The sequence below is a fragment of the Pseudophryne corroboree genome, chromosome 2, assembly GCF_028390025.1.
Source record: "Pseudophryne corroboree isolate aPseCor3 chromosome 2, aPseCor3.hap2, whole genome shotgun sequence".
In the NCBI taxonomy this organism is placed as follows: Eukaryota; Metazoa; Chordata; class Amphibia; order Anura; family Myobatrachidae; genus Pseudophryne; species Pseudophryne corroboree.
Genome location: NC_086445.1, coordinates 415,294,873 through 415,321,501, shown reverse-complemented (window position 1 = coordinate 415,321,501; position 26,629 = coordinate 415,294,873). Strand labels below are relative to the sequence as shown.

Here is a 26,629-nt window from a genome sequence, read left to right as displayed (position 1 = left end):
TGCTCGGCTAACCCGAGCGCGCCCGAACGTCATCATCACGCTGTCGGATTCTCGCGAGGCTCGGATTCTATCGCGAGACTCGGATTCTATATAAGGAGCCGCGCGTCGCCGCCATTTTCACACGTGCATTGAGAGTCATAGGGAGAGGACGTGGCTGGCGTCCTCTCCGTTTAGAGAAGAGAGAGACACAGTATTTTGGGGAGCACTATTAGGAGGAGTACTACTATACTGTATACTACTATACTACTTGCTGAAGTGATATTTATAGATTAGATAGTGTGACTGTAAGTGTATTATCTGACTTGTGGGGGAGACACTGACAGTGGGGAGCAGTTAGAGTCTGAGAGCAGGACTCAGGAGTACATATAACGTACAGTGCACACTTTTGCTGCCAGAGTCAGTGCCACACTGCCATTGTTGTGACCACCAGTATAATAATAATATATTTTGTGATTGTCTGCTTAGGCCTCGGAGTACTAGTTGCAAGTTGCAACGTGACCTGAAGTGACCACCAGTTTAATAATCAATCACCACCAGTTTAATATATATATATATATATATAATTGTATATAATATATATATATATATATATATATATATATATATATATATATAATATTGTATACCACCTACCCGTGGTTTTTTTTTTCATTCTTCTTTATACATACTACTATAGTAGCTTACTGTAGCAGTCTGCGGTGCTGTGCTGACCTGACAGTGTCCAGCAGGTCCGTCATCAGTCATTACATAATAAATATATATAGTACCTGTCCGGCTGCAGTACTAGTGATATTATATTGATTTCATCTCATTATCAATAATTTATCATCCAGTCTAGACTCTATATTAGCAGCAGACACAGTATGTTAGTCCACGGCTGTAGCTACCTCTGTGTCGGCACTCGGCAGTCCATCCATAATTGTATACCACCTACCCGTGGTTTTTTTTTTCTTTCTTCTTTGTACATACTACTATAGTATAGTAGCTTACTGTAGCAGTCTGCGGTGCTGCTGAGCTGACAGTGTCCAGTAGGTCCGTCATCAGTCATCATTACCTAATAAATATATTATCTACCTGTCCGGCTGCAGTACTAGTGATATTATATATACATACATATATATATTGATTTCATCTCATTATCAATCATCCAGTCTATATTAGCAGCAGACACAGTACGTTAGTCCACGGCTGTAGCTACCTCTGTGTCGGCACTCGGCAGTCCATCCATAATTGTATACCACCTACCCGTGGTTTTTTTTTTCTTTCTTCTTTGTACATACTACTATAGTATAGTAGCTTACTGTAGCAGTCTGCGGTGCTGCTGAGCTGACAGTGTCCAGCAGGTCCGTCATCAGTCATCATTACCTAATAAATATATTATCTACCTGTCCGGCTGCAGTACTAGTGATATTATATATACATACATATCCTGTGATGGGGCAATATTGTGAACAGCTGCCACTCTTCTGCTACCGACGAAGTCGTAATATGAAGGAACGCATAACCTTCTCGGACATTAGCCCACGTGTGGGCAGAGGAACTCAGTGGCTACAGCTTCAATCTGGCGCTTACCGATGCCACGGATGCGTTAACTGTAGCTTTATGTTAACTGGCAAGTTCTGCTATCATCCGTATAAGGGTACCAAATATACCCTGAAACACAGAATGACCTGCGAAACCAAGTATGTGACATATATGATTGCTTGCCCTTGCAAGAAGCTCTATATTGGTAAAACCATACGGATGCTCAAAGAGCGAATTGCCATGCATAGATCCTCGATTAAAAAAGCTTATCAGAAGGTTGATGGCAGCACACCTCCTGTTGCTAAGCATTTTGTCTCTGCTGGGCATAAACTGAGCGACTTCACCTATATGCCGATTGATCATGTACCCCCCTTAAGGAGGGGAGGGGACAGACATAGATTGCTACTTCAGCAAGAATGTCGATGGATATATCAGATGGACTCCATGACGCCCCATGGACTTAACGAAGAATTCTCTATGATACCCTTTCTGTAGGATGTAGTGACCTGATGGACACCATGATGCCCTATGGACTTTATGAATTTTTTCGTTGATAGTTTATTTAGGGTGCAGTGTTCTGATGGAATCCTCGATTTGCTGGTGGACACTATGATTGGTGTGTCTACTACATTCATAATATTATGAAACTTACTGCTTTTTTCTTTGTGTATCTCTGTGTTTCTATATTTGTAGTTTCTACTCATTATCCCTTATGTCTAATGCAACGTTCTTCATTCTTTTTGGGTTATTATTGTTTTTCTTTTTTGTACATTAGTTACATAATAACATCTCTATGAGCATTCTATATTACTTTTACACTATTTAACTTTGTTGACACAGTAGTGTCCTGTGTATATAATTGTTGTCCTTATGATATAATTACTGCTCATAATTATGTTACTTTTGCAGCCAACTTTGCACTTTATGGTGGATTTAGTGTTGTTGTATTCTAGTTATCGCCACCAGGACCATGGGGGACTGTTTTTTGTTGCCCGTGGACCTCTTACCAACTTGCACTGCACCGTCTGGGGATACTTCCGCCGTGTGACACGCAACCTGCGCTCCACGTGCCGGAACTTCCGGTCACGTGGTAACCGGCGTGCGTTCCACGGCTTGCGTCTCCGGGTGCATGGACAACGGTGGGATGGGCCCCACTGGGGCGACACTGGACTCCAGGTGTTGGTGGTGAGTACTATATTGTGAGCACATAAAAGAGGCTCACAATTGATGCAATAGTTGCACGGCACACAAGCACTTTTTTCACATGGCAGCTAGATCATATGCATGGTTATTCCCCTGAGGAAGGTTGTTCACCGAAAACGGCTGTTTGGGAAGTTACCAGTGATGAGTATATGCCTTTGTCTTTCATGCTGATGTCGATGTGATTACCCATGTTTGGAAACACGGCTTGGAGTAAAAACTATTTTGAAAATTACACAGAGTGCTGGTTCTGTCTCAACTCTCATCTTGAGTGTTTGGCATGTGACTTTATTCATGAATTAACCGGACACCTGCTTTTTAATTAATGGAGAGTGTCAGTGCGGCTTCCCGGGACTCAGTTCTGTGACTTTGCTACATACATATATATATATTGATTTCATCTCATTATCATCCAGTCTATATTAGCAGCAGACACAGTACGGTAGTCCACGGCTGTAGCTACCTCTGTGTCGGCACTCGGCAGTCCATCCATAAGTATACTAGTATCCATCCATCTCCATTGTTTACCTGAGGTGCCTTTTAGTTGTGCCTATTAAAATATGGAGAACAAAAATGTTGAGGTTCCAAAATTAGGGAAAGATCAAGATCCACTTCCACCTCGTGCTGAAGCTGCTGCCACTAGTCATGGCCGAGACGATGAAATGCCAGCAACGTCGTCTGCCAAGGCCGATGCCCAATGTCATAGTACAGAGCATGTCAAATCCAAAACACCAAATATCAGTAAAAAAAGGACTCCAAAACCTAAAATAAAATTGTCGGAGGAGAAGCGTAAACTTGCCAATATGCCATTTACCACACGGAGTGGCAAGGAACGGCTGAGGCCCTGGCCTATGTTCATGGCTAGTGGTTCAGCTTCACATGAGGATGGAAGCACTCAGCCTCTCGCTAGAAAACTGAAAAGACTCAAGCTGGCAAAAGCACCGCAAAGAACTGTGCGTTCTTCGAAATCCCAAATCCACAAGGAGAGTCCAATTGTGTCGGTTGCGATGCCTGACCTTCCCAACACTGGACGTGAAGAGCATGCGCCTTCCACCATTTGCACGCCCCCTGCAAGTGCTGGAAGGAGCACCCGCAGTCCAGTTCCTGATAGTCAGATTGAAGATGTCAGTGTTGAAGTACACCAGGATGAGGAGGATATGGGTGTTGCTGGCGCTGGGGAGGAAATTGACCAGGAGGATTCTGATGGTGAGGTGGTTTGTTTAAGTCAGGCACCCGGGGAGACACCTGTTGTCAGTGGGAGGAAAATGGCCGTTGACATGCCTGGTGAAAATACCAAAAAAATCAGCTCTTCAGTGTGGAGGTATTTCAACAGAAAAGCGGACAACAGGTGTCAAGCCGTGTGTTGCCTTTGTCAAGCTGTAATAAGTAGGGGTAAGGACGTTAACCACCTCGGAACATCCTCCCTTATACGTCACCTGCAGCGCATTCATAATAAGTCAGTGACAAGTTCAAAAACTTTGGGTGACAGCGGAAGCAGTCCACTGACCAGTAAATCCCTTCCTCTTGTAACCAAGCTCACGCAAACCACCCCACCAACTCCCTCAGTGTCAATTTCCTCCTTCCCCAGGAATGCCAATAGTCCTGCAGGCCATGTCACTGGCAATTCTGACGATTCCTCTCCTGCCTGGGATTCCTCCGATGCATCCTTGCGTGTAACGCCTACTGCTGCTGGCGCTGCTGTTGTTGCTGCTGGGAGTCGATGGTCATCCCAGAGGGGAAGTCGGAAGACCACTTGTACTACTTCCAGTAAGCAATTGACTGTCCAACAGTCCTTTGCGAGGAAGATGAAATATCACAGCAGTCATCCTGCTGCAAAGCGGATAACTGAGGCCTTGACAACTATGTTGGTGTTAGACGTGCGTCCGGTATCCGCCGTTAGTTCACAGGGAACTACACAATTTCTTGAGGTAGTGTGCCCCCGTTACCAAATACCATCTAGGTTCCACTTCTCTAGGCAGGCGATACCGAAAATGTACACAGACCTCAGAAAAAGACTCACCAGTGTCCTAAAAAATGCAGCTGTACCCAATGTCCACTTAACCACGGACATGTGGACAAGTGGAGCAGGGCAGGGTCAGGACTATATGACTGTGACAGCCCACTGGGTAGATGTATGGACTCCCGCCGCAAGAACAGCAGCGGCGGCACCAGTAGCAGCATCTCGCAAACGCCAACTCTTTCCTAGGCAGGCTACGCTTTGTATCACCGCTTTCCAGAATACGCACACAGCTGAAAACCTCTTACGGCAACTGAGGAAGATCATCGCGGAATGGCTTACCCCAATTGGACTCTCCTGTGGATTTGTGGCATTGGACAACGCCAGCAATATTGTGTGTGCATTAAATATGGGCAAATTCCAGCACGTCCCATGTTTTGCACATACCTTGAATTTGGTGGTGCAGAATTTTTTAAAAAATGACAGGGGCGTGCAAGAGATGCTGTCGGTGGCCAGAAGAATTGCTGGACACTTTCGGCGTACAGGCACCACGTACAGAAGACTGGAGCACCACCAAAAACTACTGAACCTGCCCTGCCATCATCTGAAGCAAGAAGTGGTAACGTAGTGGAATTCAACCCTCTATATGCTTCAGAGGTTGGAGGAGCAGCAAAAGGCCATTCAAGCCTATACAATTGAGCACGATATAGGAGGTGGAATGCACCTGTCTCAAGCACAGTGGAGAATGATTTCAACGTTGTGCAAGGTTCTGATGCCCTTTGAACTTGCCACACGTGAAGTCAGTTCAGACACTGCCAGCCTGAGTCAGGTCATTCCCCTCATCAGGCTTTTGCAGAAGAAGCTGGAGACATTGAAGGAGGAGCTAACACGGAGCGATTCCGCTAGGCATGTGGGACTTGTGGATGGAGCCCTTAATTCGCTTAACAAGGATACACGGGTGGTCAATCTGTTGAAATCAGAGCACTACATTTTGGCCACCGTGCTCGATCCTAGATTTAAAGCCTACCTTGGATCTCTCTTTCCGGCAGACACAAGTCTGCTGGGGTTGAAAGACCTGCTGGTGAGAAAATTGTCAAGTCAAGCGGAACGCGACCTGTCAACATCTCCTCCTTCACATTCTCCCGCAACTGGGGGTGCGAGGAAAAGGCTCAGAATTCCGAGCCCACCCGCTGGCGGTGATGCAGGGCAGTCTGGAGCGACTGCTGATGCTGACATCTGGTCCGGACTGAAGGACCTGACAACGATTACGGACATGTCGTCTACTGTCACTGCATATGATTCTCTCACCATTGAAAGAATGGTGGAGGATTATATGAGTGACCACATCCAAGTAGGCACGTCACACAGTCCGTACTTATACTGGCAGGAAAAAGAGGCAATTTGGAGGCCCTTGCACAAACTGGCTTTATTCTACCTAAGTTGCCCTCCCACAAGTGTGTACTCCGAAAGAGTGTTTAGTGCCGCCGCTCACCTTGTCAGCAATCGGCGTACGAGGTTACATCCAGAAAATGTGGAGAAGATGATGTTCATTAAAATGAATTATAATCAATTCCTCCGTGGAGACATTGACCAGCAGCAATTGCCTCCACAAAGTACACAGGGAGCTGAGATGGTGGATTCCAGTGGGGACGAATTGATAATCTGTGAGGAGGGGGATGTACACGGTGATATATCGGAGGATGATGATGAGGTGGACATCTTGCCTCTGTAGAGCCAGTTTGTGCAATGAGAGATTAATTGCTTCTTTTTTGGTGGGGGTCCAAACCAACCCGTCATTTCAGTCACAGTCGTGTGGCAGACCCTGTCACTGAAATGATGGGTCGGTTAAAGTGTGCATGTCCTGTTTATACAACATAAGGGTTGGTCGGAGGGCTCAAGGACAATTCCATCTTGCACCTCTTTTTTCTTTAATTTTTCTTTGCGTCATGTGCTGTTTGGGGAGGGTTTTTTTTAAGGGACATCCTGCGTGACACTGCAGTGCCACTCCTAGATGGGCCCGGTGTTTGTGTCGGCCACTAGGGTCGCTTATCCTACTCACACAGCTACCTCATTGCGCCTTTTTTTTTCTTTGCGTCATGTGCTGTTTGGGGAGGGTTTTTTGGAAGGGACATCCTGCGTGACACTGCAGTGACACTCCTAGATGGGCCCGGTGTTTGTGTCGGCCACTAGGGTCGCTTATCTTACTCACACAGCTACCTCATTGCGCCTCTTTTTTTCTTTGCGTCATGTGCTGTTTGGGGAGGGTTTTTTGGAAGGGACATCCTGCGTGACACTGCAGTGACACTCCTAGATGGGCCCGGTGTTTGTGTCGGCCACTAGGGTCGCTTATCTTACTCACACAGCTACCTCATTGCGCCTCTTTTTTTCTTTGCGTCATGTGCTGTTTGGGGAGGGTTTTTTGGAAGGGACATCCTGCGTGACACTGCAGTGACACTCCTAGATGGGCCCGGTGTTTGTGTCGGCCACTAGGGTCGCTTATCTTACTCACACAGCTACCTCATTGCGCCTCTTTTTTTCTTTGCGTCATGTGCTGTTTGGGGAGGGTTTTTTGGAAGGGACATCCTGCGTGACACTGCAGTGACACTCCTAGATGGGCCCGGTGTTTGTGTCGGCCACTAGGGTCGCTTATCTTACTCACACAGCTACCTCATTGCGCCTCTTTTTTTCTTTGCGTCATGTGCTGTTTGGGGAGGGTTTTTTGGAAGGGACATCCTGCGTGACACTGCAGTGACACTCCTAGATGGGCCCGGTGTTTGTGTCGGCCACTAGGGTCGCTTATCTTACTCACACAGCTACCTCATTGCGCCTCTTTTTTTCTTTGCGTCATGTGCTGTTTGGGGAGGGTTTTTTGGAAGGGACATCCTGCGTGACACTGCAGTGACACTCCTAGATGGGCCCGGTGTTTGTGTCGGCCACTAGGGTCGCTTATCTTACTCACACAGCTACCTCATTGCGCCTCTTTTTTTCTTTGCGTCATGTGCTGTTTGGGGAGGGTTTTTTGGAAGGGACATCCTGCGTGACACTGCAGTGACACTCCTAGATGGGCCCGGTGTTTGTGTCGGCCACTAGGGTCCCTTATCTTACTCACACAGCTACCTCATTGCGCCTCTTTTTTTCTTTGCGTCCTGTGCTGTTTGGGGAGGGTTTTTTGGAAGGGACATCCTGCGTGACACTGCAGTGACACTCCTAGATGGGCCCGGTGTTTGTGTCGGCCACTAGGTTCGCTTATCTTACTCACACAGCTACCTCATTGCGCCTCTTTTTTTCTTTGCATCATGTGCTGTTTGGGGAGGTTTTTTTGGAAGGGACATCCTGCGTGACACTGCAGTGACACTCCTAGATGGGCCCGGTGTTTGTGTCGGCCACTAGGGTCGCTTAGCTTAGTCATCCAGCGACCTAGGTGCAAATTTTAGGACTAAAAATAATATTGTGAGGTGTGAGGTATTCAGAATAGACTGAAAATGAGTGTAAATTATGGTTTTTGAGGTTAATAATACTTTGGGATCAAAATGACCCCCAAATTCTATGATTTAAGCTGTTTTTTAGTGTTTTTTGAAAAAAACACCCGAATCCAAAACACACCCGAATCCGACAAAAAAAATTCGGTGAGGTTTTGCCAAAACGCGGTCGAACCCAAAACACAGCCGCGGAACCGAACCCAAAACCAAAACACAAAACCCGAAAAATTTCCGGCGCTCATCTCTACTGGCTATTAAATACTGATCATTTCAATGTAGTCTACTGGATGAAAGACTTTATGCTTCCTGTGCTCCAGCAGCACTCCTCCATCTCAGCAGTAGGTCTATCCCCCCTTGTATATTAAATCATCTATTTTTCAAAGACACATATGCAGTATGGATAGCAGTCAATAGGAAAATAAATAGAGACTTTATTAATACTAGATACATTCCTATTTTGGGAAGTCCAGAGTTTCTGCTTTCTCTACACAATGCTAGGTTTTTATTATGGAAATGTAAAGGAATTAGAGACATTTTAGATGTTTTTGACCCGTTAGGCACCATATTCTCATTTTAACAATTGTGGGATAAATACTTTATACCCAATCAAAGCATTTCATTTTGGGCAAACTCTCTCAGCCTAAGGCTTTAATCCTTACTTATATTGATCAATTACATTCAGTGCTACATTTTTTTTAGACTCAAGCTTATATTAGATACCTTTTTCCGATTTACTTGTAAAAGACCCTAATCAATCATGGAAATTACTGTCTCTGGAATGGCTGATTTTCTGGATGTTATTCATTTTACAGATAACATTGTGAAACTAAAAGACTCTTCTGTGCTTCAGGAGTTCCATTTATTAGCAATTCATAGACCTTTTTTCTCTCTGTTAGAATGCCATCATATGTTTTCAAAAGAACCTGGTTATTGCCCTAAATATAATGCATCTTGCGCAGAATTATTCATTGCAAATGGTCCTGACCAAAGTTGCGAAGTTATTGAAACAAGGTTCTCGATTTTATTAATTAACTGTTCATCCTATCCCGTTATTATTTGGCCATCTTAATATATGGAAAACGGTTTCCGAAAATGGATATCTCATTCTTATTCTCACTATTATTGTGATGGTGCCTAAGAAAGTTATTCTAGGTAAATGGAATAAGAAAAGTACCCCTTTTATTAGTGAGATACATAGTATCCGTTTAGACCTAATTTACTTCTATCATAGAGATCCTGTACGTAGTCTGATTTAGAAAAAGGTGTAAAATGTTACTATAAAAAGTGGTAACCGTATATTTACATGCTTTCTTTATCTAAATAATTAAGACTGATTAGGCTTATTGAATCCACAGTACCTATCGCATCAAAAGTCATACATGCATTTGTAATACAGGTTGAGAATCCCTTATCCAAAATCCCACATTTTTGGGTCCCCTACTGAGATAATTACATATATATTATATACTATGTGTAAATATAACATATATATGTCATTATCTCAGTAGGGGAACCAAAAATGTAGGATTTTGAATTTTGGATAAGGGATACTCAACCTGTATCACAATTAGATTATTGCAACGCCTTCTACTTGGTCTCCTAGCAAAAAAATTGCACCATTTACAGCTGGAACAAAATGCAGCTGCCAGGCTGTGTTAACCAACTAGCCCCATTCCAGTCAAATTACACCAATTCCCTATTCCCTCCACTGGTTGCATGTAAGATGGTGAATCATCTTCAAGATTCGTTAACTGATTTTCTAAGGCTCCCATGACTTTATTGTAATTACATAAACCTTTCCTAAGCTAGCTTATCACTAAAATAAAAACGACACACACACTGAAATAAAGACACGGACACGGTAGCTGGAGTTAAAGGTCATATTTATTGATCGCTGACCAACTCTTTAAACTATAATTGTAATTGGATTGGAATTCATTTAGATTGTAAAGTTAAATTTAGATTGGAGGATGGCAAAGGAAAAGTCGCTACAAGACACCAGCTCCAGTCAACTAGATGAAAACCAACAAACCAAGGAGGGGAGTACCCAAACCCCGCCTCCTTCCTGCATAACCCGCATTGTGCTGGCCTCACCACTCTTTTCTCTGGCAAACGTTCGGTTCCCGCAGGGGAACGTCTAAATGTCCAACCGCAAGAGAAGGACACACCTGCCGTCCTTCTAAAGAGGGTGCCCCACAATGACCACTTATGCCTGTTTGACCGCTGGTTGGTAGCGACTTCCCGCCACCAAAGGTTTACAAAACCACCACCGCCATCCGAACAAACAAATAAGAACAAACTAAGAACAAACTAAAGAGCCCTAACGAAAAGGACCAAAAACATCCTCCAGGAAAACCTGCACTCCGTCCGGAGAAAGATGAACCCCATCCTCCTTGTAGAACTGCCGATTATGCAGCACAAGTAAAGGATGCCTGACAGCTACTCCACCTATGGCCCTAAAAAACAGAGACACCGCCGAATTCACCTTCTTGCGAGCCTTCTCCAGAGCTGAGAAACGCACCGCACCACGCCAATGAAAACGCAGAACTAGCTCCGACCACACAATACGGACTCCCGGCCAGTGACAATGAATCGCCACCAAATCTGCCTTAATGGACAAAATTAAATCTATGCCCTTAACTCGGCCCAAATCATTGCCACCTAAATGCAGGACAATACAACTGGGGCGACCCCAGCGGCGCTCACGGTGAAAAAGGAGCTGTAACAAATCACCCCAAAGCATGCCCCTGACACCTAACCAACGCAACTCCCTAGACCCAAAAACATCAGCCGCCCTAAGTGCCATGGGATGCCTCGCCGCCCAAAAAATATAAGAATGGCCAACCAGCCACACATGCTCCCAAAAATCAACGACAGCTGAAAAAGAAAACACCCTGACATCAGAAATTTGAACACAAAACATAGATAATGCAATAAACAGAAATAACCCTAGTGAAGGAGAAAACTCAAAAAACCTCCCGTGGCCCTTAAGAGAACAGCCAATTGAAATTAGGCCCCCTCGGAGGAAAATTTAAAAATTCACTTCACACCCTCGATTCCTGAACGGTAAGCGATCAAAAACCGACGAGTAAACAAGTTTTGGGTTAGCGCAACAGGCGCACCTACATCTTATCAAAACGGACATAAGACTTATAGGAGGCAGACTTCCAACGGCCCAGCTCCCGAATAGCCGCCGGGGATGAGCCCGTAGCCGCTGCATGGGTAGCTGCCCCAATCCGAAAGGAATGGGTACCGAAGTCCGGCCCGCACAAGCCTAGCGCCTCCAAACATTTCCTAAACACTGCAGCAAATTGAAACTTCGTCAGCGGGCCAGCGTGCGCGTGCACCAGCAACTGGTCGCCCCCCCGAAGGCCTCAACCGGAGATACTCCTGCGCCAATCGCAGCGGGCAAACACTCACTTCCCCCTGGGCCTCCAAGGACACCCAGCGACCCCGACCTGTTTGATCTGTCTTGGACCGCATAATCCTACAGAGCAACAGGTAATCCTGCAGGCGCACATTCCCGTAAAGCATACCGGACTCATGAGATGCCTTACTGTACGCCACTTACTCGCTCACTCGGAAAGCCCCAAAGAAAGCTAGGGCAAAAGCACATCTAAATAGAGCCACCTCGAACTCCGAGGTCGCAATTTGAGGCAGCACATGCAGCAACTCCGTTAGAAGCTGCAGGGTCACGGGTCTACGGGAGTCCGCGGGCGCCGGTCGCATCCTAGCCCATCCTTTAAGCGCTCTGGAAAGGACAAAAGACCCGGTGGGATCCGGCATCCCGCGGAGCCGAGAGTGAAAAGAAATGCCCACAAGGGCAGAAGACATGGCCGCTTTTGACCTACCCCTTTGATAATGTTCCCAAAGAAAGGCCATCAAAACGTCAGCTGGCGACTCACCTGCCACACCGTACCTACTTTGAAAGGCAGACCAATCACGCCAGGCCGCATCATACGCCCTGAGCGTGGAAGGAGCCAACGCACACCTGGCCAGAGCGGCTAACCCGACTCGACAATCTGCCAGACAGAAGGCGGGCACAGTAAACCCTCTGCCGCCGCTCCCGGAACCAACGCCCGGAATTTATCAAACTGGAACCGAGACAACGCATCCGCAATTCCATTGACGATACCGGGAACGTGACGGGCCCTGAAATTAATATTGCGCCGCAAGCAAACTAACACCAGATGACGCAAAAGCCGCAAAGCCTGTGGAGAGGAAGAATGCTGGTTATTGATAGCGTGCACCACCGCCAAGTTGTCGCAACGGAACAACATGTCCCGATTCGAGAACTGGCAGGCCCACAACTCAAGGGCAACTATGATCGGGAACATCTCCAGCAAAAGGAGGTTCTTGGTGAAACCCCGTGCCACCCAAGAGGACGGCCAAGCAGCAGCGCACCATGCCCCGGCAAAAAATGCCTCAAAGCCCTGACTGCCCGAAGCATCAGTGAACAACTGGAGCCCACTGTTGGAACAACAAGGGGGAGGCCACAAAACCTTCCTGTTGAAGGATACCAGGAAAGAAACCCAAATCCACAAATCATCCCTGATCTCGCGGGAAAGGTACACGGTGTGATGCGGCCGGACCGTCCCCGCCGTGGCCCATTCAAGTTTGCGACAGAAAACCCTACCCATGGGGATAATCCTACACGCAAAGTTGAAAGAACCCAGCAAAGACTGTACCTGCTTAAGCCGAACCCTGCGCTTGCCTAAACAATCGTGAATTAAACCCAAAAGCTTCCGCACTTTATCATCGGGGAGGCGACAGCAACCCGCCACCGTGTCTATTTCAATTCCCAAATAGCTAAGACAACTGCAGGGGCCCTCACACTTGTCCTGTGCGACGGGAACTCCCAAACTTTCGAACAAGGACCTAGCCACCGACAGAATATCGCCACAGACCGAACTGCCCCATGGGCCCATAAAGAGAAAATCGTCCAGGTAATGGGCCACCCCGGGTTGCCCGGAGGCGGCTTGGACGCACCAGTGCAAAAACGTGCTAAATCTCTCAAAATAGGCGCAGGAGACCGAACAGCCCATGGGGAGACACCGATCCACGTAAAACTCATCCCCCAATTTGAAACCCAGGAACCGCAGGGAATCCGGGTGGAGGGGAAGGAGCCGGAAAGCCGATTCCACGTCTAATTTTGCCAACAGGCCCCCCGGACCACAGTCCTACACCAAGCGCAGAGCGTCATCAAAAGACTGATAACGCACCCTGCACACGGCCTCGGGAATGGAGTCATTAACCGAAACGCCAGGAGGATGCGACAAGTGCTGTATCAAGCGGAACTTACCCGGGGCCTTCTTGGGCACCACCCCCACGGGGGAGATGCACAAGGAGGGCATAGGGGGAAAGGCGCAGGGCCCACACATGCGCCCCAAGTTGATCTCATCGTCCACTTTCCGCTGGACCTCATGCGGGAATTCGCGAGCCGACTTCAAATTCTGGCGCGCCACCATGTGCACCGAATCCGAAATGGGCAGGCGAAACCCATGCTGAAAATCCTCCAAAAGGAACAACGCTGCCGACTTGTCGGGGTATAAACTTAGCCAGCGCTGCAATTCGGGAACTCGATTAGGGGAGGGAGCCTTACTTACCAACTCCCCCGGCCTCGGCTGGAGTCTAGGGCTTACCGCTCGCCGCCGAGGTGCAGTCTTTGGCCGGGTGACCGACCCCGCACAACTTACATGAGTGGCGAAAATGACAATTTACGCCCCTAGTGCATCTTCCTTCGTTGTAGGCAAAACACTTGCCCTTCCCCGACGACCGGGAAACCAAAACCCCGGCCGCCGCGGGCTTCTTGACCGCGGCGTCCGGAGCGGGCTTGACCTGTTGTGTGACCTCCAACCACACCTCGACATCCTTAAAACCCATGGGCAGAATGGGGTTGCCATCCTGATTACGACGGAATTTCTCGTCGTAATCCCGCCAAGCGGAACCCTTGGATTTTAAGTACATGTCATGCACCAAAAACAGATATTGGACAAAATTGGGATACTCTGCGGGCTGCGATTCGGTGTAGCAAGCCGTAAAAACCAAGAAACCCCGCAACCACTGGTGAAAATTACGGAAAGCACTCTCACCCATGCCCCCGATTGCTTAGCTGCCTCAAAAGCCTGCCGCATCTCATCCGTAAGGGTGAAGATGTCAACGTACTTCCCCTTCCTGATTTTTTCCCGCATCCGCTTGCGCACCCCCGAGTAATGGCCGTGTTGGCACAATGCACCATCTCCGTATAAAAGGGGGGGGGGTCAGAGGGAACCGCCGATGCTGGCGCTGTCGCCTTTCGCGGTTCCTTAGCCACGCGCCTCGCGATAAGTCTAGCCAGTTTACGCGGGTGCCGCGGAGAACCTGAAGAAACACTGCTGGAAGAGGTGGAAGAAGTGCTAGAAGAACAATGGGAAGTAATAGCGTGCTCACCAGTGCCTGAGGAACCCGGAACAGCATCGTCCGTTGCACCCAACTCCGGCGGCGGCGGAACAGCACCCACCGGTGCCGCGGCCACGGCCCTCTCCGACCTCCAGCTCCTCCGCGACGAAGACCCGGAACCAGCCAGCACCTGAGAGGAGGAAACAGAAGGGACAACAGGTGCCGGAGCAACCAGCGCATTAACGGAAATGGGGGTAACAGGCAGGAGGGGGGGCAAAGCGCAGTCGCTCGGCGGAGGTGGCCCAGCGGGAAGCAGCGGGAGAGGACCCCCAACGGAGGGGGACGAAACGGAGTGGGGGAAGGCAGACCCGACCCCCGTCGCGCCACCAACGGTGTAGGCAGGACGCCACCCGGGAGGTGGAAGGTAACTGACCGCCCCAGGAAATCCCGACGACACAGGATGAAATGGAGTAGGTACGGGGGGCGGCTGCCAAAAGTGGGCCAACGGGTTCGCCCCAGCCAGGGAGGACCTGACATACGAACCTGCAAAGGCCGTGGGGGGGACCGTAAACCTGGGCAGCTGACCGACCACGTGAGTTGGACGCCAACGGCCGAGCCAGCAAAGTACGGGGAAAATTGCGGCGAGGACGGAACCGTGAGGCCTAGGAAAGGCGCTCCAGAAGACGCGGGTAATGCCTGCGTAAGAGGCCAGGGAAGGCCGCCGGGAAAAAACTGACCCCCGGAAAAACCATGAGGCGTGGCAAACGCCAGAGGAGGGCCAGGCAGGTGGAAAGCCGCAGCAATGGACGACTGTGTCACCACCAGCTGCACCGCCCCCACCGGGCCGGGGGGAGGAGCCTGGAGCCCAATGCCCAGGGACACCGACGCGGGAAGTTGCGCCACGGTTGACGGGGAGCCAAGCAAAAGACTCCCGTTGCCGGATCCTGCGTGAGGGGCGGGCACCGCAAAAGCCCCAGCAACACCCACCCCCCTGAACACCCCAGGACCAGTCCCCACCACCCCATCCCCAATCCTATATGCAGGCGGAGGGGCCACCCCATCCCCAATCCTCTACGCAGGCGGAGGGGCCCCTCCGCATCCGCCCCGGCCTATGTATCAGAGGGCCCAGGAGCACCCTGCAGCCCCACACTGATCCCACCCCCGTGCATGAGATGCCCCCCCTCCCCCGCCGCAGCCCATCCGCGGACACCTGGCACCACATGGGCACCCGTGCCGCTGTGTGGAGCTGCCGGCGGGGAGAGAAGGGGAGACGCGGCGCCGACCAACACGCCGGGCGAGGGAGCTGCACGGTGCACAGAGGCCGCCGGGGACGCCGGCGACCGCAGCCCAGCCGAGCCGCGCGCCTTAGCGGCACGAGCAGAGAGGCCGCCGGCCGCACGATCCCCGCTAGCAGGGGCGCGGGCCGCAGCGGCCCGACCCTGCCACGAACCTGCCACCGCCGGAAGCAACCTCCGGGGGGCCGCACTGCGGGAGCGAGAGGTGCCAACGGCCTCCACAAGGCGGCGGGGGGGGGGGCTGAGCGGCGTGGACGCGGCATCGTAGGACAGCAGCAGCAATAAGCCAAACGAGTTGACAATGAATAGGAAGGGAGAACAATGGAGGTGACAGTACAGCACAAATTAATGAACCAAGGAAAAACAGTACCAAAGAATCTGAAGTAAGATACTCAGCCTTCCTAGGCCATACAATAAATGGCAAGAGGAAGTCTGAGGCACATGACTCTGCCCTATATTCTATCCAGAGACCAACCCCTTAAATCTTGAGGGACAACCCTCTGATCCTATAGGAAAAAACCACCGGAAACATGATCTACCTAGCAACTGCCTAGTCATAAAACAACCAATCACCAAAAGTTGGGCTCTTATATGGCCTCAGGCTTATGCAGCCTTCAGCTAATCAAAGCGCTACATGACCAGATCACAAGGTACCTGAAGCAGCTTCTCATTCCATACTGCCCTGCATGATTATTACAATCTGTAGATGAAAGACATTTATCAGTACCTAGAATATCTTGTAATTCATCTGGGGGTTGAGCTTTTAGCCATACGGCTCTGACTCTATGGGGTTCCCACTGTAGAATCTTTCAGAAACAGACTTAAGACTCTTCTATTTACTCAACCATGTCCTTAATGGTCCTTTAGTATCTCCATGCTCTCTTTATTTTCTGAAAAGCTTTTCTGTACTTCATTGTTTCTGTACTGAATTATGATAATTCTGTTAAGTGCCTTGAGTCTTATTGGAGAAAGAGCACTATATAAATAAATAAAAAAATATTATTTATTATTATTATTAATTTAGTTGAGTCTTAGTTTTGTGACTACCTTAAATTACATTTTGTCCGTAGACTCCCACTTGCTTAGTAGATGTTATATTACTACATGTTCACCCTTGACATATGACATGATACGTAATATGAAATGTACATTAACATATGTAATATCGTACGTTTGTTAGAATTTCTGTATCTTTGCACTTAGCTGGAGACAGCTGCTACAGGATCTAGGTAGAGGATAGGGAGGTTGCCTTACCCAGATGATTGCCTAACAAAGTATAGGCTTCTTCCTAATACAATAGTTACATACAGAACAGTAAATGGAGCTTCAGTAAGCTGTAGGATGTGATACATTGCTTAATGTCCATGTGTGCCCAAAATTATGTTATGGGACTCACATCTGTCTCCTTATGCTCCTTTTTGCATCTCAAGTCTTTAGTAATTAAATATTTCATCACCTTCCTGAGATCATCCAATGTGTTTTGTAAGGAAGTATTACACTAATCAGATATTCTTGTTCCCTCTTTTTTATTATGATGACTACTAAGTTATAAACATGTTAAGGCTTATTTTATAATTAGTAGTAAAATAGAGTGGATGTATTTTTAGTAAAGTATAATGTGAGTGCACTTATGAGCAGATGGAAAAAAGAGAAGCCAGCCAGTTGTCAGGTTCCATCTTATAATTTAACCATATAATAGTACAAGCAGTGTACTAAGTTAAAATGTAAGAATATATTCTAGTGAAAGAGGTGATTCTAAAGTGTTAGGAGATTGGACTTTGATGTGTTATTTACAGTTTTGCACCCATTGTGGTTGTTCCATGTCTCCGTTTTATAAATTACATCCAATGTTTTATGGGTTTATTGATGGGATGGGGGACTGAAAAGCTATATTATATATAATATCAAACATTTTTCCAATATAATATTAAATATAAAGCCATAATTGTCCAGGAAAATAAGATAAATGTCCATAAACAGAATAAACTTTGAGAAGTGAGAAGATGCATTTTCCTGAACATCAGCCCACACAACAGTTGCCTGTGTAGAAAAAAGGTATAGGAAAAGGTTTCTTCTAAATCTGTTACAGTACTTACAATTTATAGAATGCAACAGTGCTGCAATACTGTATGTACTGTATTAATTCATAAGGGTCACTGCTTTGTATTACACAGTACACCTGCTTACTACAGTGCCCATCTACTGATTATTCAGTTTGATGATGTCTGGCAACACCTAAAGAGTTAACAACATATATGTATTAATTTAAATATTTCTTGTAAAATGTCCAATCGATTATGCAAAACCAAACACCAAATAAAAGTTGATGTATGGTTTTGTTCACTGTGAATGCAGAGGTATAATAAATTCTGAGTTATATCTATACATAGTACAATAGAGAGTATAATGTTGTGAAATGTGATTAAATGAGAAATCATTTCCATTTTTAGGATGAGATTTTACTCATTGGTATGCTACAGATACAAAAAAAAGTTTACAGATGATTATAGAGCTCTAATTAGTCTCGGGAGGGTGCTGGAAAGGCCGAGCGTCTGCTCATTAGTCTGCCTGCATGGTTGGAAGCTGAATTTAGTTACATTTAATGTGCATAATTTACAGTGAGTGATATACACCTATGTTTGGTTTCCTCCCAGATATTGCAACAGCTCATCCTGACAAGAAGTCCATTTTAATGTATGTTACCTCACTCTTCCAAGTCCTACCACAAAAAGTATCCATTGAATCTATTCGAGAATTGGACACCTTGCCTCGCCAAATCCTCACTCCAGAAGAGCAAATCCGACATTTCGATCAGCGACATTTCTCTCAGCAAGTATGGTGGTTTTATTTATTTAGAATTATTAAAAAGTAACAGAGTGCTGTGTCACATTTCTAAAGGACATATTGATTTTGTTGCAAATGAAAGTCTAACTACATGGTGCCACTTTGTTTACTTTGCTTTAAATGTCCAAAACAGCTGTACCTGGTAAAAGGAAATGTGAACACCTACCTTTTTCGTTAACAGCTGAAAATGTAGCTGTCAGCTAAGCTTTCAGTTGATTTTTTTCTACTTTTTTCTTCCATTGCTTTTAGAGTCTGTTTGCTTGTTTTCAATAGGTTTTTCAATTTGTAGTCCAAAATTATGGTAAACTTGCTAGATTTTGAGCTATCTCCTCTGTTCAATAAAAGGGGAGTGACCTTGAAAACATACATTTTCTGCTGTCAAACATGTTCTCTATAAGTGGTTTTAAATTACTACTGTACATCTCTGAACATTTCTGTTTTCACAATATTTTTCCTATTGTTTATATAACCAGATTGTTGCTTTAAACATGCTTTCACTTTGTATATTAACCTGCACTATTTCATGAGAGACACACAACTGTACAATTTACTTATTATACTCCACATGTTTCCAATACATGAGCAACAGTTTGCATAACTACTTCTAGTACAATAGCGATTAAGGCAGATGTATCAAGTTGCACAAATACATTGTGCTACCTCCGATCCCTAATCTCTTGCACAGTGGAATTTTTTATTGTTGGTATGACGGTATACTTAACCCATTGGGACAGCTCTTCCGATAAAGAACTGTCTCTGCGATGAATATACGTTCGGGTATATGACCCAGGAATTCAGATATGCACCATTGGCATGCTCATGTGTAAGCCCCCATAAAGGGAAGTTTTCAGAGGTTATACCCTATTTTAATACTTGATCCTTAACGTGGATTTCAGTTAGTTGTGGTAAATGACTATACCATTAAAGTCCCTTTTATTATTCAAATTTATTTTGTGATCAATTGAATCCCCCCTTAGTGTGTCACCCTAGATCAGTTGTGGGGAACTTCTGGCCCGCGGGCCTTATACGGCCATGAGAAGCATTTTGTCTGGCCCAGGACCCTGCCAAGGCAGCTGCAGAGCATAGAGCCATCCTCCACGAATGACATCACAGGAAATGGAGATTTCTCACACTGTATACAGTGTACAGTACAGTGTAAGAAAACTATATCTCCCATGATGCAGTGCATAGGAGACAGCTCCAGCAGCCTTGAAGAGAGATGTCAATGGATGTCTACTCTGCTGGCTGCAGGCAGGAGGAATGGCTATGCTTGTGCTGCAGTGCAGAGTGGACCCAGGACCGGACCAGTGGTGTGCAGGAGTCTGGATGGGACCTGTCCTGCAGTGGTGTTGAGTTCCCTGCTGGCACTATACTGGGATATTATCTTTGTCTGTCATTACTGGGGCAGTATGTGTGAGAAGCTACTAATGTGGCTATTATGTGTTAGGAGCATTAATGTGGGCATTATGTATAAGGCCATGCCCACTTTCCTAGAAGAGGGCACACATTGGGGGGAGTGGAGTGCTTCAAAAATGGCCCGCGAATGATTTAGAACAAATCCAAATGGCCTTTGGCAGGAAAAAAGTTCCCCACCCTTGCCCTAGGGGGATGATTTACTTAATTGCATTTTTACAGTACATCTGCCTTTTTTGTATGCTATTTAGTCAATCATGGATAAGGCATTGTACTGGATTTGGTGCCTGGCTAATAAAGTAGGCAGGCTCACTAGACAGTAACTAATTTTGATCAGTTGTTCCTTGTAGATTTCTAGCTCTTTCGAAAAGGTTTTTTTTTTTAAAACTGCTATAGGGGTTTCATTCAGAACAGGCAAATATGTTTATAGGTATGTATTTGAAAGGGAGGCTGCATTTATTCCAAAACTCTGAAGACCTATTAGTTATTATTAAGGTGTTGATATAAATGTATTAAACAATACCAGAGACACTAATATTATAACACCCGGAGCAATACATATACATGTAAGCAGTACTAATTGCTTTTGTTTATTAAGATTGCTCTACTCATTTCATTTAATACAAGGTCACTGTTTTAATAATGGTAGTAATATTTATTTTATTACTAACGTGCTAATTTATTACTATGGTACACACTGCCCATGGGTTTTAAAGAAGGCCAAGTTGTACTAATTGGTAGCAGGGCCATAATTATCTTTTCTCATGCCCTCTTGAAGTTCAGGCCAATGCTGAAAGTGCTAGGATTTTATGTCATGTTCTGACAGGCAAACTAGCTAAAAAATAATAAGATTTCAGCAATGTAACTTGTCTGAACAGCATCATTTTTTATCAAAATAATAAATGTGATGTTTTGAATGCATCTGATATATAAAAATAGGAATGGTGTTTTAAAACCATGCACTTTAAAGTGTGCTTTGCCCTTTAGCAATCATCTTAAAACCACATCAAAGTGCATAAAAACTTACAATTTGAACACACTGCAGGTTAATAAATCTCCCCATAAAACTTGGCCTGCAGCTAATTTAGCAGAGAAGACAGTCTACATTGCAAAATTCTGGTCATTTGATGCAGTAGTGGAACTTGTGAGTGGTGGGCCCAGGTGCAAAAAGCCAAAAGATTATAATATGCCACATGGCTGAGCGTGGCTGAGCGTGACGGAGAAGGAGACAGTGAGAGGAAGAGGTTGACGGGGAGAGGCAGAGGGTGACAAGCAGTAGGTGATGGTGAGTGGTAGTGGGTGACTCCCAGAAAAGACAATGGGCCACAGGGAAAGGGTGGCAGGTAAAGGCAGTGGGTGACAACAAGGAGAGGCAGTGAGTGATATGAGACGGTGGCATGGAGAGGTAGCATGTGATGATAGGGAGATGCCATGGATAGGTAGCAGGTGACATATATAGAGTGATGGTAAGAGGCAGTAGGTCATGCCAGGGTGACAGGGAGAGGCAGAGAGTGACAGGGAGAGTCAGTGCGTGAATGGTAGAAGGTTACAGGGTGACGGTGAGAGGCAGTGTGTGACAGAGAGAGGCCCTGGGTAACAGGCAGTGGGTGACCAGGAGTAGTGAAATGTATATTACAAATTGCTTACCTAGGCCCAAAACGGCAGCACATGGAAGGTGACTCCTCCTTGGGTTTTAATGCCAGGGACAGTCACAAGATATTAAAATGAAAGTACAGCGCCTCATGTGATGGTGAAAAATCCTCGAAAAAAAGTCAGATCTTTGACAAATAAACACTCCCTAATTGAGGGCGTCAGCCAATCCCTAGAGTTTTAGCATTGGTAAGATGCTATGAGGTTTTGGATATATTGTAAGGTGCTAGGGGTTCGGCGACCACTGGTGTTTTTAAAACATATGCTTATATGAAAACTCAATGAACCATAAAAAAGATTTTTTAAGGGAAAAAAGAATTACAAATTTATTTTAAGGACAGATTTTGACATACAGTATATATAAAAGTTGAAGAAGGACGCTTTACATGAATTTGCATAATATCATATATGATTTATAGGGAGGGACAGTGCAGTGTATGTATAAGGATTAAAATAGGAAAAGGCTAAAAAAATGTATGCACCTGCACAGAACATAAAAAAGAGGGGGATAAACCTTCTTATAAAAAGATTTAGTATCAAAAAAATCATTAAAACTAGAGTGCAAGTAGATGATAAACTATAAAAAAGGATTACAAAGTGTTAAAAAGTATCAACAATCTTTAAGAATAGCTTATCTTAGTATGGAGGGTCAAGACAGTCACAAGTTACTGTCGACAAATCTCCATCGCTTGCTGCAATCACAGCCTCAGCCAGATGACTCAAGAAGAATCTGGGGTAGGCACAATAGGCAGAGACTGAGGAGAGGGGAGGAGCTGGGAGGAGATTGGTTTGTGGCCCCTTCTCCATCACCGGATGGGCTGCAAGCATATCAGACATCAGGGAGCAGCTCAGCCTCAGCTGCTCATTCGGTGGACTGGTGGCAAGCAGCATGGAGCAGGGACTGACAGGCAGCATATAATTAGTCAGTCTGACTTTTTGTCATGCTGCAGACCCCTTCACAGTAGTGGGCCTCAGTGCACCGGCTGCATTGCTGCTAGTTCTGCCTCTGATTTGATGGCTGAATGGCTGTACTCCAGGGACGTGCGGTGACGGGTGGTAAATGGCTCAGGAGGCACTGGCTTGCACCAGAACCAGATTTAAATGTAATGTATGTGCCAAAGGGTACATCTGGGCATTATACACAGGTGCAGCATTATAAACCCCTGAAAATTTTGTGAGTTTTGATCTGAGAGGTGTGGAAAAGATTGCAAGGCGAGGCACTGCCTCACCTGCCATAGATTTTTTACTGCAGAATTTTGGCTATAAAAATTCTTAGAATAATACAAAAAAAAAATTCAAACATATTCTTTGTATTTTACATATACTTTACACAGTAAAAACTCTGGTGCAAACGTTAGTATGACAGGAATGGCTCTGCCTCACCCCACAGCACGTCACTGCTGTACTCATTATGGTTGCTCAATAATTTCACATCTAAGCAGATGTGGACATCAGTACAGATTATTATTAGACCATATACGTGTTGAAGTTGGAACATTTTAGTGAAAACTACCAAACTTTTCACTAAACAGTAGCATTGTTCCAGTCAGCATAAGAAATGGATATATGTTACTCTGACAACATTTGTAAGTATAATAGTTTTATAGTCATGATATATATGGTACTTAAAATACTATTTGTTCTATGCTTGTATAGTGTCACTGCAAATAATCAACACAGTAATTCAAATGTGTACATGCTCCAATATACAATTCAAGACTTGAGCAAGCGAACCTTCTATTGTAAATATCCTCTTCCTTAGCATGTCATTGACACTTTTGCTACCTGTAATGAACTTTTGTTTGTAATGTATGTTTCTATGCTTTTGAGTTACATAGTATACAGAGTTGGTACTAGACCTTGTGTAGGCTCAGGATGAAGTTTCTTTTGGCGCACTTCCCACCCTGCACGCCGAAGGCTTGTGCCACAAAAATGGGGTGTGGCTTCATGGAGAAAGGGTACGGTCACAGAATTGTGCCAGTTTACATTACACAGTACATTAGTGTCTGTTATTCACATAACACCACACAGTAGTAGGACTAATACATGATATGTCACATATTAGTGCCTCTTATACACGTTATACCACACAGTAGAGCAGCGGCGTCAGTAGCCTCTATGACACCTGGTGCAGCAGTAGGAGCTAGTAAGCATGCTGAAGGCACCTGCCAACAAAAATGGGTTTGGTCTCATCAGGAGCGGTGTGGTCTCACAACCCCACCCCTTTTTTTCACAAAGTGCAGCAACAGGCTCTTGTCACTGAGCAGGAGCAGGGATTTTGGTGTCACCCCTTGGTGGCTGACACTCGGGTGCGGGCTGCAACCCTCTTGTGACCCCACTGACAGTAGAGCACAGGGAGGCTTGGCTTGATGCTACACGCACACAGGCTGAAGAATTATGATAGAATATCCCCCTCCTCCACCTCCTGACCTCACAGGACTTCTCTTCTGCTGTACCCTGTGCCTACCTGGTCTATGGCCCCTTCCTCCCCTGCACTGCCCCCTGGTGCCCCGAATATTTCCGGCATGTGTGTTCATCTAGCCCCCCTTTGCCCACCAGGTCACTTACTACATTGGCTGTCATACTGTATGTCACTCACCTCTCCGGGCACCAAGTGGAGAGAGACAGGGAAATCAGGAGACTCAGCTTCAGGGTAACAGGTCTCTGATCATACAGTCTCCAGCCGGCGTTTACACACTTAACATGACTTCTGGGTTGAATACGTTACCCGCTAGCCAGCAGCAGCAGCTCTTTATTACCGTGGTTGGACAGGGCATGCAGTTTATAACTATAATGATGGTGGGCAAGCACCAGCGGGGCATCTGTGGCATCTCCCTGAGGCTGCAGCACCCCGGAGAAATGCCCTGCGTGCCCGCTCCTAGAACTGCCACTTAAAACTTTTCTTAAAGTGAAACTTATTTTCAATAAGATATTTACTATGTAACATATAAAGCATAGAAGCGTACACTATGCAATCCATTATTAGTTGGCCAGCATTGAAAACTATACTCTTTAGAATACATAACTTTACTGTCTGATGACATCACATTTTTCTCCTTGAGTTGCTAAACATTGTGTCACATTTATTTTCTGTTTGCATGATATTGTAGTTACTTGGGAAGCATATTACGATAGTTGCCATTATATATTAATGGTAGCATCGCTTCCCTTATAGAATAATTTGAAGATTGAATACCTGCTCTATCTTTCAATTACTTTCTGTTTTAAGTGACAATAGTAAGTCACTTAGATAACGCAGGCTTATCGACACAAGTTAATTTATTTTTTATTTTTTTCTAGAAATTGCTTTTGCCAATTTAAGCCATGCATGAGTAAATTGAAATGAAAACCCTGCAGGTTTGGTTTCAGTAAGTTAAGAACTGACATTTAATTGTATCACATATTGACGCATCAAGCTGTACCGTTCAGTGATGACTTTTATTCCCAGTACATAAGCAGCCTTAACCATTCTTTATGATGGAGATTTTTAATGTGAATGAATTAAAGCGTATGCAGTATTTCTAACCTGTCTCTGCAGTATCCTGCAACCATCGTAATAATATACCCTACAAGTGGTCTTTTTAACAACTACAATTTTTATATTTTTATCTTTAACCAGTACAGGGAAAATTACAATATATACTGTATAAGAATAGGCTCAAACATTTGAGCAAAAAATCAAACAGTAAAATAATGATACAACTAAATGAGTTACTTATAGTAGAACTCAATGACTCATTGCCCTGGCAATGGTGCACAGCAAGTATCAGGGCCACTTGCTGTCCTTGTAGTACATAGATAGTACACAGTGAGAACAAAGTGGAAGAAGGCTCTTGTTTGTAACAGCTTACAGTCTGAGAGGTTTGGGATAAAATTAGGAGAAGAGATGAGGAGGGAGGATAGAGTGTGTATGTTAAGTGTCTATGGAGGAAAGGAATGCTTTAGTGAACAGCAGTGTTTTCAGAGCATCTTTGAATCCATGTAGACTGGTAGACATTCTGTTTATGGTAGGGAAGCAAGCTCAGGAAATGTCTTTGACATAGAAATAGAACAAAGTAATCAGCTAGGAGCAGTGACGGCTCCAGAGGTGGGGCTGCAGCACAGGCAACAATTCAAACAGGGGAGCCACATCAACTGTCAGTGAGTCCCGGCCAGTGACGTTTGGCAGTGTTTGGGGTGGCAGGTCCTCCTCTGGAGCCACCACTGGCTAGGAGGCAAGGCAACAATCATAGAAAGAGAGGAAGTGTAATCAGATTGTCCATCCACCTTAATGACTGAAGGTAATGGAGCAGTGTATGTCTTAGGGGCCTATATACTAATCCGTTGGATGGAGATAAAGTGGACGGAGAGTACCAGCCAATCTCTAACTGACATGTTACAGGCTGGGTTTGAAAAAATATTATTTAGTAGCTGATTGGCTCTATCTACTTTATCTCTATCCAAGGCTTAGTAAATAGACCCCTAAGTTCCCTAAATGCATTGTGCTGCTGAATCTTATCAAAATCCTTAAATCTGAAGTTATGAGAACCAGGTTTTAGTTGGCCAAATCAGAGAAGTGTTAGAATAAGTTTTGAAACTCATTACATTTGTAATCTGTGAAGGATATTGGGAAGAAACGAAGGAAGAGTGACAGTATAGTGGTATGTCAGATGCAACCAAGGGCAATTGAAGGCATCCATTTTCTGTGCCACTGGGGACTGTATTCTTACTATGATGCTCTATTTCAGCTTAGATTTCTGTGAGAAACACTAGCATCTGCTAACTCATTTGCCTCCATTTTGGTGTACATGACGAGAATAAAACAATTTATGTATACTTAGTGCTATAAAACACCCCTTCCTACGTATGATTTATGCACAAAACCAATACATTATATTACAATGTCATGC

General features: G+C 45.5%; 1 protein-coding gene across 9 annotated transcripts in view; it reads left to right on the top strand.

The window, feature by feature from the left end:
• The window catches only part of DMD (dystrophin), a 3,641,189-nt gene that overhangs the window by 1,126,977 nt on the left and 2,487,583 nt on the right, over positions 1-26,629 (top strand). For all 9 annotated transcript variants that reach the window (XR_010221499.1, XM_063953479.1, XM_063953476.1 and 6 more), the window contains exon 8: positions 18,488-18,666. Coding sequence is in view for 8 of the 9 variants with exons in the window: in XM_063953479.1 (XP_063809549.1) it covers positions 18,488-18,666 (179 nt within the window). In the remaining variant the exon portion in view is untranslated. The remainder of the gene's footprint in view (positions 1-18,487; positions 18,667-26,629) is intronic.